This window comes from Euprymna scolopes, chromosome 38 (genome assembly GCF_053919585.1).
Source record: "Euprymna scolopes isolate OS-2025 chromosome 38, ASM5391958v1, whole genome shotgun sequence".
Lineage (NCBI taxonomy): Eukaryota > Metazoa > Mollusca > Cephalopoda > Sepiida > Sepiolidae > Euprymna > Euprymna scolopes.
The window spans coordinates 25896235-25909948 of record NC_136519.1 but is presented as its reverse complement, the minus strand read 5'-3'; the positions used below and the strand labels follow the sequence as shown (position 1 = coordinate 25909948).

Genomic DNA, 13714 nt, shown 5'->3' with positions numbered 1-13714 from the left:
TCAAGGGCAATTGCTCTTGACATATTAAAGGCCTTCGATAAAGTATGGCATAAGGGCCTACTTCACAAGATTTCCAGCTATGGTATCACTGGAAATGTTTTCTCAATTACTAAATCATTTCTCTCCGATAGGTTCATAAGAGTAGTGGTTGATGGGCAGAAATCAGAGGCCCACAGTATTAATGCTGGAGTCTCTCAGGGGTCCATCCTGGGCCCAACTCTCTTCCTGATCTACATCAATGATCTCCCAAGACACATACTTAAGTCATTCGTTGACATCTATGCTGATGACACGACCATCTATGGCAACACATCAAAGGCTGTAAATGACAAAGTTCTCTCTGATTCTCTCTCCTCTGATCTTGAGTGTGTGGTACAGTTTGGGAAGAGGTGGCTAGTTACTTTTAATGCATCCAAAACCAAACTCCTATCTTTACATCATCAACACTCTGATCCCCATCTGGCATCAATTGAAATGGATGGCTCTCGTCTTGGGGAGGCTCCATGTTTTGACAAACTTCTGGGTTTGACCTTTACTCCTGATCTGAAATGGAACACATATATCAGGTCTGTTGGCAAGGACGCTGGGAAAATGGTGGGATCCTTCTACCGCTTCAGAAGATATCTCACTACTGATACAATTCTCTATCTGTATAAAAGCCAAGTACGTCCAAGGGTGGAGTACTGCTGCCACATCTGAGTAGGAGCTGATAAAAACAGCCTATCCTGCCTTGACAGAATACAAAATAGACTTTGTGGTTTAGTGGGGGATGCCCTTTTCTCTTCCCTGCAGCCTCTCTCCCACAGAAGAGACGTGTTGAGCCTGTCTTTGTTTTATCGTTATTTCCATAGCAAGTGCTCGTCTGAGCTCCAATCTCTCGTCCCCTCCCCCTCGCCAATCTTTCACAAGAAACACCCGTCTGGCTGAAACTACTGTCAATAATTTTCTCCACTCTTTATCTGTGCCTAAATCCAAACGTAGATTCCATGAGCAGAGCTTCTTTCTCAGAAGTGCACGACTGTGGAACTCTCTTCCGTTTGCCTGTTTCCCACCTGACTACAACTTGGATGTCTTCAAGTCCAACATAAACAAATTCCTGACAAAATCCCCCTTAAGTAAAACACTTTATCAAATCTCCAATACTAACGATTACTACAATAGTATCTCATTGATTACTGTACACGCAATAACCCTTATGCCTGAGTTGCCTCCGGGCCTTGATAAGTGGTGACCCCCATGTAAAAAAAAAAAAAAATAGCAAATGATACATAGATGTTAAAAATTCCTCTCTTCTAAGAATAACAAATATATTCAAAATCAAATGCAATTTTCTCATTGTTTATACGGTCCCGAGTAACGCCGGGTAGCCTTTTTATTTTCTTTCTTCTTCACCCCTTTTTTCTTTATTTCAAAACGTATTTTACTTTTAATTATGAATCATTAAAGTCTTCACTTCATGAATTTCAATATGGAGTAATGGAAAAATATAAAGGTATTTGCAGGCTTTCTTCCAATTTTCGGATTTTAATCATGTCAAATCACACTTCATTTCCTTTGGACGGATTGATTGTTGTTGTTTCTTCTGATGAATTAAGGACATAATAAATTCACTAATTGATATAATAATTAAGTGATTTATTTTGCGCTACGAAACAGATACTGTCAAGAATTGTATAAGTCAACTGAATTAAAGGAATAAATTATAAGATGGTCAACATCATGAATTTTGGAATATAACTTTTTGTAATTTATTCTCTATATTGCTCTGTAATTACATTACATAAGGATTGATATATATTATAAGAAAATATATTTCTACAGATATATATATATATATATATATATATATATATATATATATATATATATAATAAATTCCCCCTCAGAAAAAATGTTTGCCATTAAACATTATTAAATAAATAATAAAACAAAATTACAATAGGTAGTTGTTTTAATTTTTTGTTTTTTATTTCTACAGGATAGAACGATATAGTACTAGCCAGGCTCAATGTTGCTTTTCTTCGGTGATCTGACGAGAACCATTGTGTCAACGTGATTATGCCGAACACACACACACACACACACACACACACACACACACACACACATAATAGGCAAGAGAAACTACAAGGAGGAACGGTAAAGTTGTTGCCCTAAAGAAAACAACACTACAACTTTATTTTAAAACTTTTATTGAAAAAAAAAACAATTCAGGTAACTCGATTATGTAGTAGAGCTGATATTTATTCAATGTAGCCGCCTTCTGCATCAATCACCACCTTGTTCAGAATTAGAAGCATGCCTTTTCCATAAGTGCTGTTTGATGGCAGCGATCAGGCTGGCTTTGGTGCAGTGGGAGGTTATGTTAGTGATGTTCTCAACATAAGACCAAACGAAGTAGTCCAGCGGGTTCACGTCAGGGGAGAAGGGGAAGCCAATGAGAGAAGGGTACATAATCGTAGCGCTCCTTCTGAAGCCAAGCCGTGGTCTCTTTGGACTTGTGGGCCGGCACTGAGTTTTGCTGCCACACCCAGAGTCTGCCAGCGGCCACCTTAGTGCATTAGAGGGTCATCACACTCTTCAGTACATCTAGGCACACTTTGGTTGAACCATCCAGATTTGCATTTTGAGGGTGCTGACAATGGTCCTGTTGTCATAATTTGGATCAGTACAGAGCATGAGTTGTACAGCAGCGCATCTCTGATCTCGCTCGTTGAACATTAGAACTGACCAACTAGTAGATCGTCAACAACAAAAAAAGAAAACTGTTTTTAATTAAACAGAAATGGAATCATGTCGTCTTTTCTATGGCGACACTTTTTATCGTTCCACCCTGTACGATTTCAATTTATTTTCCTATTTTTCTGTTTCATATTATTGTTTACATTTGATCATCGGCGACGCTCGGCATAATCCGGTGGCTGACGTCATGTTCTGGGCAAAGCCGAGCAGATGCTTAGATACGTCCGGTTCAAAGTCTACATAAGTGTGATCAAGTATAAAGCCTGTAACCGAAACATGTATACATACATTAAACATATAATTAAATAGATTGTTCCCAAGCAAATAAAAATACACAAGTTATTCATAAAAAAAAGTCATGTGCTTGACACATGGCACAAACTTACAGTCTCCGCATGTTGGGTGATGGTGTCCAAAGGCGGGTGATATATCTGTAGAACATCTACAGAACAAATCATGAATAATTCGGATCTCAATTATCTAATATATAAAAGGTTATATCTCTGTCTGTCTGTCTGCATATTTTCAAACTCTATCTCGTCTGAAATTAAAAGTCGCAGAGCGGCGCTAGGGGCCTCAAATGATTGGATTTTTTTACGGACCCTTCTCTTATGGGTCTTTAGCCGGTTAAAAATTTTTTTAAGGGGGTCAAAAATGGGTCAAATTGAAGAAATCGTTATACATTTTGTACATTCATGTTAGTTTATTTTTATTTTTTTAATTTTTAATCAATTCATATGCGTGGTATAGTGGTAACGTCATCAGCTTTGAATGCTACAGTTGGTTTCGATTCTAGCTGATGGCACCCCCCTCCAATTTTTTTTTCTTTTTAAATTACGACTCTATAATAATATATATGAAATCTGGACAAATTAAAATATCATATTTAAACGTATTTTACGATCGGGCAAAGGCGGTTGCCCCCCCCCCTCCCCGCTAGTTGACTACATGTTGGTACAAATCATACTACAAGATTATGTGTTGGTGACGAGATTATTATTTGTTTTATTTTAATTTCATTTTATTGCTTTGATATGTTTTGGCAGATTTTTACCGTTGCAAAGAATACTAAAGTTGGACCACCAACTGTCGTGATGAATAATATGGACCGCATACAAACTATTAGGATCTTTGATGCCGCAATACAACCTGAAGGTAAGTAGTCCAAGAATGCTCAATACATTTGTAACATTTTCATTAGTGATGGGACGATTCCGATATTTACCCCGATTACGATATTTTTTTCCCGATTCCGATTGTTTATAAATCTCTAAATATTTAACCATAAAATTGTTGTATGTTCCCCGATTACCATAAAACCACACGTTGAATGTGCAGATATTTTCTCAGACATAAAAACATACTTGTGAGGATGATCTATAGATTTTAGTTTTACTGGTCGTTCAAAATCAATAAATATTGATTATTTTATTATTACTACCAGCAGTGAAAGATTTAGTTTCAAATAAAATCAAATTAAAAAAAAAAGATAATTAAAAGAATCGTTTTTGGCATTGGAAAACAGGCAGACATTTGTCCGATTCCGATACCGATTCTGATACTCTAAAATGTCCTGATTTTTCCGATTCCCGATTCCGATTAATTGTCCCAACACTAATTCTCATAAACAAAATGTTAAACAAACGCGTGTGTAAACGTGTATTACGTTACAGTATTTAATGCTGTGCGTCTCTGTGTTTAAGATATCTGGTGTTCTTCAATCTACACAATGCGTCCTTCTCAATCCTCACAACACATCCACTTTGTCGGCAGAATCAGCTGGTTCAATTTCTGTAGCCACAGTGTTGATGTGGCAGCCATGGTTTCCATTGTTATCTCTTATCTGATAACCGTAATTATGCACAATATAAAAGAACCAAAACAGTAAGTGTTGCTCAGTGGATCATGTCCCTCGACGTTTTAATTCTTTATTCTTTCACAAGACTTCAAAGTTATAATCGCCGCTCCAGTCAGCTTATCTGCGAAAGAGAAATCCTTGCCTTCTCCTCCCTATGTTACATTTCGTACTTCCTGTGTTGCATAGTAATGGTCACGTTGGAGTGGAAAGGTCCAGGATGTAACATTTTCGTAAACAAACCGTTCGCACATGTGTGTTATCGCTAGTGAGAGATCAAGAAATACTCAACTAAACAAAGTCTTTTTACACATGTGCGTGGTCGATAAAAGCGCTGGGACAATTAATCAGAATCGGAACTCAGAGAAATCGAAACTCTTGGGTACATCGGAATCGAAAAAGATGTCTGCTTATTTTCCGATGCCAAAAACGATTCCTTTAATTATCTTCTTTGTGGTTTTTGATTTTGTTTAAAACAAATTCTTCTGCTGCTGGTAGCAATAATAAAATAATAAATATTTATTGATTTTTAACTATAAGTAAAACCAAAATCTATAGATCACCTCCCCCCGTATTTACGTTTTAGAAAATATATATTTAACATGCGTTTTTATGGTAATTGAGAAAAATAAGAACTTTATCTATCTATTTCTATCTATCTATCTATCTATCTATCTATCTTCTATTTATCTATCTATCTTCTATATATATAAAATGAACTCATTTTCCCCTCTGATTTTGACCTTAATAGGATTAAAAATCAAGACATTTCATGCAAATGTAATATGCACAAACTGTAGCACAATACCTGAGGTGTGTTATAGGCTTATTACCTATCCATTTCCTCGATAATCATAGATTTCTATATTTTTTTTCTGCTGAGAGTTCACGGCCAAAATCAGTTAAGATCAATGGAAGTGGTAAAATGTTTTCTCTCTAATAAATTCCTCCTTCATCCGACACCACTTAACACTGTTGCAGGATCGTCCACAAGAGACAGTTACGAAGGAACACCGGTTTGGGTTTTCTTTATTTCGTTGTTGCTTGAAAAAAACTGGAATGGAATTTCAATTCTACTAGGTGAAACGCACCATGGAGTTAACCGAATCGAAGGGTTATTTATGCTATTTTTTTTTCTTTTTGCTGTGTTTTTTTTTTTTTGGTTTTTGTTTTTCCGAACACGTCCATCATTTTTTCCCCTGATTTATGCTTTTTGTTTTTCCGATTTGTTTTTTAAAGAAGTTTTATGTTTGTTCGCTGTTTTTTTTGTTTTTTTTTTTGCCGATTTTTTAAAGAATTTTAACATCGCTTTTATTTTTATATTTAAACAGGTTATTCTTTACTTTACCCCCTCCATTACAAACGCAGCTAAAAAAAAAAACATGCAACGCCAAGTCCCCCCGCTAGTTGTTTTATATTTAGAGATTTAAAAAGAACTAGAATCAGTAATACTTATTGAGTTTAAAACCCCTCGTGGTTGTTATCTTCTGTTTAACTCGAGACGAATTTATTCATGTATAGAAACATAATAGAGATTTCCTAGTGTTTCAAAGGTTTTATTCAGAGAGTTTGCTCTGTAGGGGTGAGACCATCTAAACTATTTCTTACTTAATTTTTTTTACTTGGCTTAAAAATAGTCGACATATAGGCAGAATCTCGAGGCAATATTCACTTAAATTTTCCCTCCATTTTTAGATGCATCTCACATCTTTCGCTATCCAGTTCCAACTGCTAAAAATTTTGTTCCCTTTCCTGAACAAGTAGCATAATCTTTATGTTATATCATTCAACACCTGCTTTTCTAACATGTTTTATCTAAAGAGCTAATCTTATTAACCTCGCCTCAATCACACTTGCTGCATGTGGTCTATTTCCGTTTGCTGCCATGTTATCCTGACATGTACTCTTGTAACCTTTATCGAATTTCATACTCGTCAACATAATCTCTATTTATTGGCATAGGGTTCCAACAGATAATACACCAAATATTTATTAATAAGACAAAATAATTGCATTATTGTTTGAGAGAAGTAACATTCTTCTGAAGGTTGAAGATTCAATTCTCAGTGCAAGCAATATGAAGACTATGATTATGAATTACGAAAGACAGAATAAGAGCATGCTACTCTTGCATGGATTAAATAAAAGGTTCCATTTGAAATACCTTACAGATTCTCGAGTTCAACAGAAAGATTGGTTTGGTTTTGTTTGGTTGTTTTGTTTTACGGCATATCAACTCTTTTATTTAATGCTGAATCCAGTTATTTTGGAAGACGTATTCATGTTGCATCCAGTTATTTTGGAGAAGGTTTTTATTCTTCAAGTTCTTTGTATCATCAATCACTATTTAGTACTGTTTGGTTTGGTTGTTTTATTATAATGGATTTTATCCTTTTTTTATTTCCTGCCCTGCAGAACATGAATGATTTTTGCAATGGGAGAGGGAAAAGGGTTACAGTATTAATGTTTGGTATATTTTAAGTTAGGAAACCAGCCAGGTAGTAGGGCATATAGAAAGAGAAAAGGGAAATGGGAAGAAGAAAAAGAGAGAGAATGTGTTTTGTTGTTTTTGGTTTTGGTTTTGCTGAACACAATTAAGTTTTGCAAAAGGAAGTAGAAAAACAAAAAACATCAATGTTAGGTGCATTTCGTTTCAGGAAGCCAATATCTTCAGACAACCTGATCTGGTAGCACCGGTCAACAGAAAGATTCCTGAGTTTGACAAAATACACCTAAAGAAGGTCGAAGGTTACATCAGCCTAAACATTGTGCAAATAACATTCAAAATGAGAACAGTAGTCTAGACCATCTAAATTATCCAACATTCTTGGAATGGTTCTTTCAGAAAATATTTGGCATGGTGCTGGTTGGCTTATCTTTCCAGTTTTCCATGAAAGGTTCCAATGTACTTCTGTTGGCTCTTTTGTGCATATTTCTTTATAAGTTTAAACTACTGTTTAAAACTGAAACTTGACAGACAAAAAGTTGGACTGACAGACAGAACCTTTTACAGAGACGTGTTGATATATTCATTCTTAACTCTAACACTAACCATAACCATAACCATAACACTAACCCTAACCTTCTGAATTTTTTTTTTTCTAAATAGTAAGCAATCCTTGTTCAACGGATTATGGTGGATGCGAACAGCTATGCTTTGCTTATCCGAATAACTCGACAGCCGTATGCAAATGTGCGACTGGTGTAATTGGGCCCGACGGACGTTCATGTGTGCGTAAGTAAATCAAAGTTACAATTTGCTTTTTATTCATTCACATCATCGTCATCATCATCATCGGCATCATCATCATCATCGTCATCATCATCATCATTGTCATCGTTATCGTCATCATCATTGTCATCGTTATCGTCATCATCATCATCATCATTGTCATCATTATCGTCATCGTCATCGTCATCGTCGTCATCGTCATCGTCATCATCATTGTCCATTGTCACTATCATCATCATAGTTTTTGTGTTGCATGGATGATCCAGAGCTGGTATAAGAGAATTTTTTTTTTTTTGAACTGTTGCATGCATGCAGCAGCACTGCCATTTTAAAACAGCATCATCGACCACAGCACTCCAAATTATAGAGACATCTTAAACTCAGGAAGACAAGTAAAGACGATAGTTTCCTGTTACTTTCCGTCTTGATTTGGGTATCTCCCTCAGTGAGTTAAACGCGCCCCCAGATACCAACCTGAAAATTTCTATGACTTGACGCAGTAAATACAGTGTCTAGCCTTTCCCAAATGGTCACCCATCTGATACTGTCCATGCTCATCATTGCTTAACTTTGGTGATCTGGTGTATAACTATTTTTATAAGTTTTAACTATCATTTCACGCCAAACAAGGCACAATGCTATTTTGATGTAAGGGGCTACTTGAGACCAGATTTATGCTATGTAGGGAGTTGAGCAGTGAAATATCTGTTCACATTACACTTGAACTTCTGCATGTCAGTAGAGTCAAGGAAGCAGGGATGTAGGAGGGAATTAAAAAGTCTAGCAGTTCGAGAAAAGAAACTATTTGAGAAGAAGTTTTTCCAGCATCTAGGGATCTCTGTAGTGTAGGGGTGCGATTTTGCAACGTTGCATTAGTCGTGGATATTTATGTTGAGTGGGTACAAGTGCTTTTGTAATGTTATAGAAGGCGTTCTCATTTCATTCTTCCTCTGGTCTGTTGACCCAATCAAAGTGCCAAACAAATAAAAGAAATACTTTGAACTCACTCTTTTTGAGAGACACTTTTATTTCCTGTCTGTGCTTTCCATTATACATAACAAATTTCGACAGAACTGTCACCGGCTAGCGGGAATTCATTGTTGCCTGCACTCTTTCTGCCTGTTGTTCATGCCGACCTGTCTCTCCCACTCCACTCTGCCTTACTGCTCCTGCTGCTGTCTCCGTGTGACGCCACCAGTCCTGCTACCTCCAACTGCTCCTCTCTCTATTTCACTGCAGCGACTGCTGTCTACGCAACCTCGCAGCACATTATGATACAGTTTGAGTTCGTCAGAGCACATTCTATTAAAATACTTGTAAAACAGGCACAGGGATACAATATTTTGGTGATAGGACGGAGGTAGGAGTTTGGTTGCTAGTGCAGGACCTATTGGGTTGGCAACTCTTTTTTGAACCCTGTCTATGAGCGAGAGACTAGTAGCAGATGCACAAGTGAAGATGTGGCAAAAAAACTATATGCATGGGCGAATAGTGGCCTTGTAGAGGTATAGGATATTCTCAGGTGTGAGTAACCATCTAGTATGGTAGAGAAGGCCAATTAAATATAATGTATGTGTGTGCATGCGCGTGTGTTATAGTAAGTCCATATGTATGCAGATATAGTGTTTGATAATTAACATTGTTAAAAGTTAATAAGTTATTATCGATCTATCTGTCTATCTATCTATTTATCTATCTATTCAATGATATTCTGAAAATAGTTTATATTGGGAGTTATTTATTGTTTATAGAATAAAGTGGAGCAATGGGTTTTAGCTGAAGATGTTTATATAAATTAGATAGGTAAAATATAAACAAAATAACCTTGGGCAGGCAGATGTGGAAAAGTCACACGTAGGGGATACGTGTGCTTTTAAAATGATGATGTAACGGAACTGAGGCCAGGAGGTCGGGAAGTTTTAGTCAGTCGAGAGTTCGTCAGGAAGCAAGGCTATGAGAAATATGTAAAAGAAATGCAGAACTGTGAAGACCATTTGAGACAACTGAAATAAATTTATATTATAAAAATATAAAGTGTTGTTCTGTGGTTTCACAAAAGAAGGAAGAACAGATTTCTCAATTGGTTATGGTGTTGTTCATTTCATGTTTCGTCACGGAGCTCAGCAGTGAAGATAGAACTCTTGAAGAAAGAAGGTATGAAGCATATATTATTCTTTTTATAAAAAAAAAATACCTTATGTAAATATGAAGTATAATATATATCCGTGTGATAACTCTCTGATACAACATGACTCAGTTTATACGTTGATATCATATCCCCTGGCTAAACAACATACATACAATTTATATGTTTATAACGGGAGGTATTATAAGAACAATAAATCTCACCGCTCTATATATAACTGTTTTATAATGTATAATCCCACCTCACATAATTCAACAATAGAAACCATGTTGTCCATAATGCTTTTCATTGAACCCCAGGCTCAGGCGGTCTGTGGGATTTTGGTTGCACCCCAAGAGAGAAGTTAGGGGTTGGAAAAAGTATCATGAAAGAATGAAAGATGGCATCTGATTGGATAAGCCAGAAGAGAAATTGAATGCTTACACCAATCAGTGCCAATCTTGTATGCATGTGTGTATGTGAGTTATAGTAATACCACGTGTCTAGCTATATTAGTCATGTTGAGTCCATGGTGCTTTTTTTTTTGAGCCCCAGAGTAAGATGAACTGGACAAGGGAAAAGATTGGAGATGGAAGAAATGCTGTGAAATGTCATCAGCTAGTTTTGATCCCCTAGCCAGAAAAAATAGACCGTAAACTGTGTGTTGATCCTTTTTATCAACTTCTATCATGTGCTCAGATCGCCTGAGAGATAGTTTCTGATTGTGCAACCCAGAAAGAAAGTTCAATGCTTCACCAATCAGTGCCAAACTTATAAACCTACACAGATTCAAAATCATAGACCATAAGCTATTATATGTAATAGCTACCACTGCTACTAGTTACTTTTATATCTCCCATGCATCTTTCTATAAATTATTTTCTCTGACAGTACAGGACCATTGCCAACACCCTCAAAATTCATCGCTGAATGGTGATGAAAAAAAAGTTTCTAGCCACGATTATGGTCTTTGGTATGACTTTAAGTGAGAGCCACATCATGCCACCTCACATCTTTGATGTGGGGTTGAAAGTCAACACCAAAATGTACCTGGATGTGCTGAAGAGTCTGGTGATCTCCTGGTGCACTCAGGGCGCCACTGGCAGACTCTGGGTGTGGTAGCAGGACTTGGCACCAGTCCACAAATCCAAAGTGTTCCAAGCTTTGTTTCAGAAGGAGTACTACGGCTTTGTACCCTTCTCTCATGACCTGAACCCGTTGGACTATTTCATTTGGTCATACGTCGAGAACATCACCAACATGACCTCCCACAACACCAAAGCCAGGCTGATCGCCGCCATCAGCCAAGTATTTGCCCAGCTCCTGCCAGCACTTGTGGAAAAGGCATGCTTCCAGTTCTGGACCCATATCAAGGCGGTGATTGAGGCTGAAGGCGATTACATTGAATAGATGTCAGCTCTATTACATAATCAAGTTACCTGAATTGATTTTTTTCAATAAAAGTTTTAAAATAAAACTGTAGTTTTGTTTTCTTCGGGGCGACACTTTCATCGTTCCACCCTGTACATGTATTTTTCGATTATGTTTGAGATTAGTAACTACATTTCTCTTTTTTGCCTTCCTTTTATCAATCATGTTTTATCATGCTTTATCATGTTTTATCATGTTTTATCATGCTTTATCATGTTTTATCATGTTTTATCATCTGCTTTCTACGTTTGTCTTTGACGAATCTTCTCTGTGAGAATAAATGTAACAACACATAAACCAATTAAATATAATGGTTTGATACGACAATAAGATGTTTTGAAATAGTGCTCAGCAGTATTTTTAAGGATTTCTTTAGCGATGAAAACAATTTTGGATCTGAAAGCTTTGGTATTGGTAATTTCTTTGTATTATTACAGTATTGTCTGAACAGGAGTTCCTTTTGAAATTTGTAACCTTATTACGGTTCTAAGAGATTTTAATACATACATTATACTTTAATTAATATTTTATCGGAGTTGGTCTCCTCACTGCTTTGGTAGCGAGATAGCAATACCAGTTGAGGATTCATTCTCAGCAAGCAGCTCAACATGTTTGGAGCCATTTCGGTGGCCTTTTACCGGTCAGACTAAGGTATTTGTCCTGGGTGGTACCTAGACGGTTCACTTTCCCAGGCCTTTCCTCACGGTTTTTATAAGGAGTAAGGTCATTACTTGAGGTGCTCTGATCTAGGAATGCCGAAGAGGTTGTCCAGGCAATTTTTTCTAGACCAGAGTGTTCCTCCTCTAAGGGTGCTAGCTTGATTCTTCTCACTTTCCCATCTTTTGTCACATCTTCCTGCGATGGAAAGGATGTAAATACTTACATCTTTTTTTTTTCCTATGCATTAACTATTGTTTTCTTTCTTTCTTGCAGCTCCTGAAGAGTTTTTGTTATACGCGGCCGATTCAAAGGTGTTGACGATTCACTTGGACTTGGACAATCGGGCAAAACCTATTCCTCCCATCACGGGGCTCAGCTCCGCAGTGTCCGTGGATTACGACTATCAAGAGGGCTACATTTATTTCTCTCAGTTCAGAGCGGGAAAACTGAGCCGTGTAAAGAAAGGCAGCAACGTGGTGGAAGACATTGTCTATATGAACAACACCCAAAACAGTACAGGTGAGTTGCGGAGAGGAACGGAGCAGTTGCATTATTAGGCGGAAGGTAAAGCGTATAATCAGAGGTTGATAATGATGCTCAGTCTTACAATTATTTAGAGACACAAGCAGTGATGTGCAGAGGGAGGAGGAGGGAGATGGAGGAGGAGGAGGTGTGGCATGGTCATCAAAATTAGGAACGGCACCCAATCATATTCAAATTATCTCCCTTTCTCACAACATTTCTAGAACCCCGGGATACGACATTAAAAATTAGTAACCAAATACAGCACAGTATTATAATACACATCTATATAATCAAATAACATTATAAATATCACCATAAGGCAGGGCAAGTACTATAATCAGGGGCCAGAAAAACATCCACATCGTAACCTGAAAAAAAAAAAACGTATCCTAGGACCACCATATCCTGAGGTTCTACTGTACTAGGACTTATACCTAAGTCTTTGGGGCATACAATCAAGGAGTTAGCCGTGCTCATCCAAATTGCGGGGCCATTCAATCATATTAAAATCATTTCCCTTTCTCATAACATTTCTCAGTACTAGGACTTATACTTGAGTCTGGGGTATACAATCAAGGAGAGTTGGCCCCGTCAACAGTAATAAACTTCTTTTTGATGCTGGACACAAAACCAATACAGAAATGACGAAGGAAGATGATAAACACAGTTTTTGTTTTGCCTTTAATACAGAAACTAAGGCTGATGTTTTTTTCTAAACACTTCACTTCTTGTAAGTAAAAAAAAAATACTCGAGCTGAGATCGAAACCAAAACCTACAGACATTGGGCCAAGTATGATAACCATTAGACCAGCTTGACACAACGCTTACAAAATGTTTCTCAACCTACTTATTCTTAACATAAAGAAGCTGTTATGTTTCACAGCTGAACATGTGCATTCGTGAAGCAGTTAGCAAACAGACAAAAATCCGAACATCCTCCACGTACTAATTTTTCAATTTTGACCTCTTGGCTGCCATTTTTTCCTGATGACAAAGGATTAAAATGTTTTTACATGTCTGAATGCCCTATATACCAAATTTCAAGTTTGTAGATCAAAATTCATTGAGTATATGGGTTGAGAATTGTCCTCACATGCACACATTCGCTTTATATATATATATATATATATATATATATATATA

The 13714-nt window shown here is 37.0% G+C and overlaps 1 protein-coding gene across 2 annotated transcripts in view; it reads left to right on the top strand.

Moving 5' to 3' along the window:
- The window catches only part of LOC145263100 (low-density lipoprotein receptor-related protein 2-like), a 599989-nt gene that overhangs the window by 281730 nt on the left and 304545 nt on the right, over positions 1-13714 (top strand). For both annotated transcript variants that reach the window (XM_080120027.1, XM_080120026.1), the window contains exons 41-43: positions 3789-3897; positions 7707-7832; positions 12319-12564. In XM_080120027.1, coding sequence (XP_079976153.1) covers positions 3789-3897; positions 7707-7832; positions 12319-12564 — 481 coding nt within the window. The remainder of the gene's footprint in view (positions 1-3788; positions 3898-7706; positions 7833-12318; positions 12565-13714) is intronic.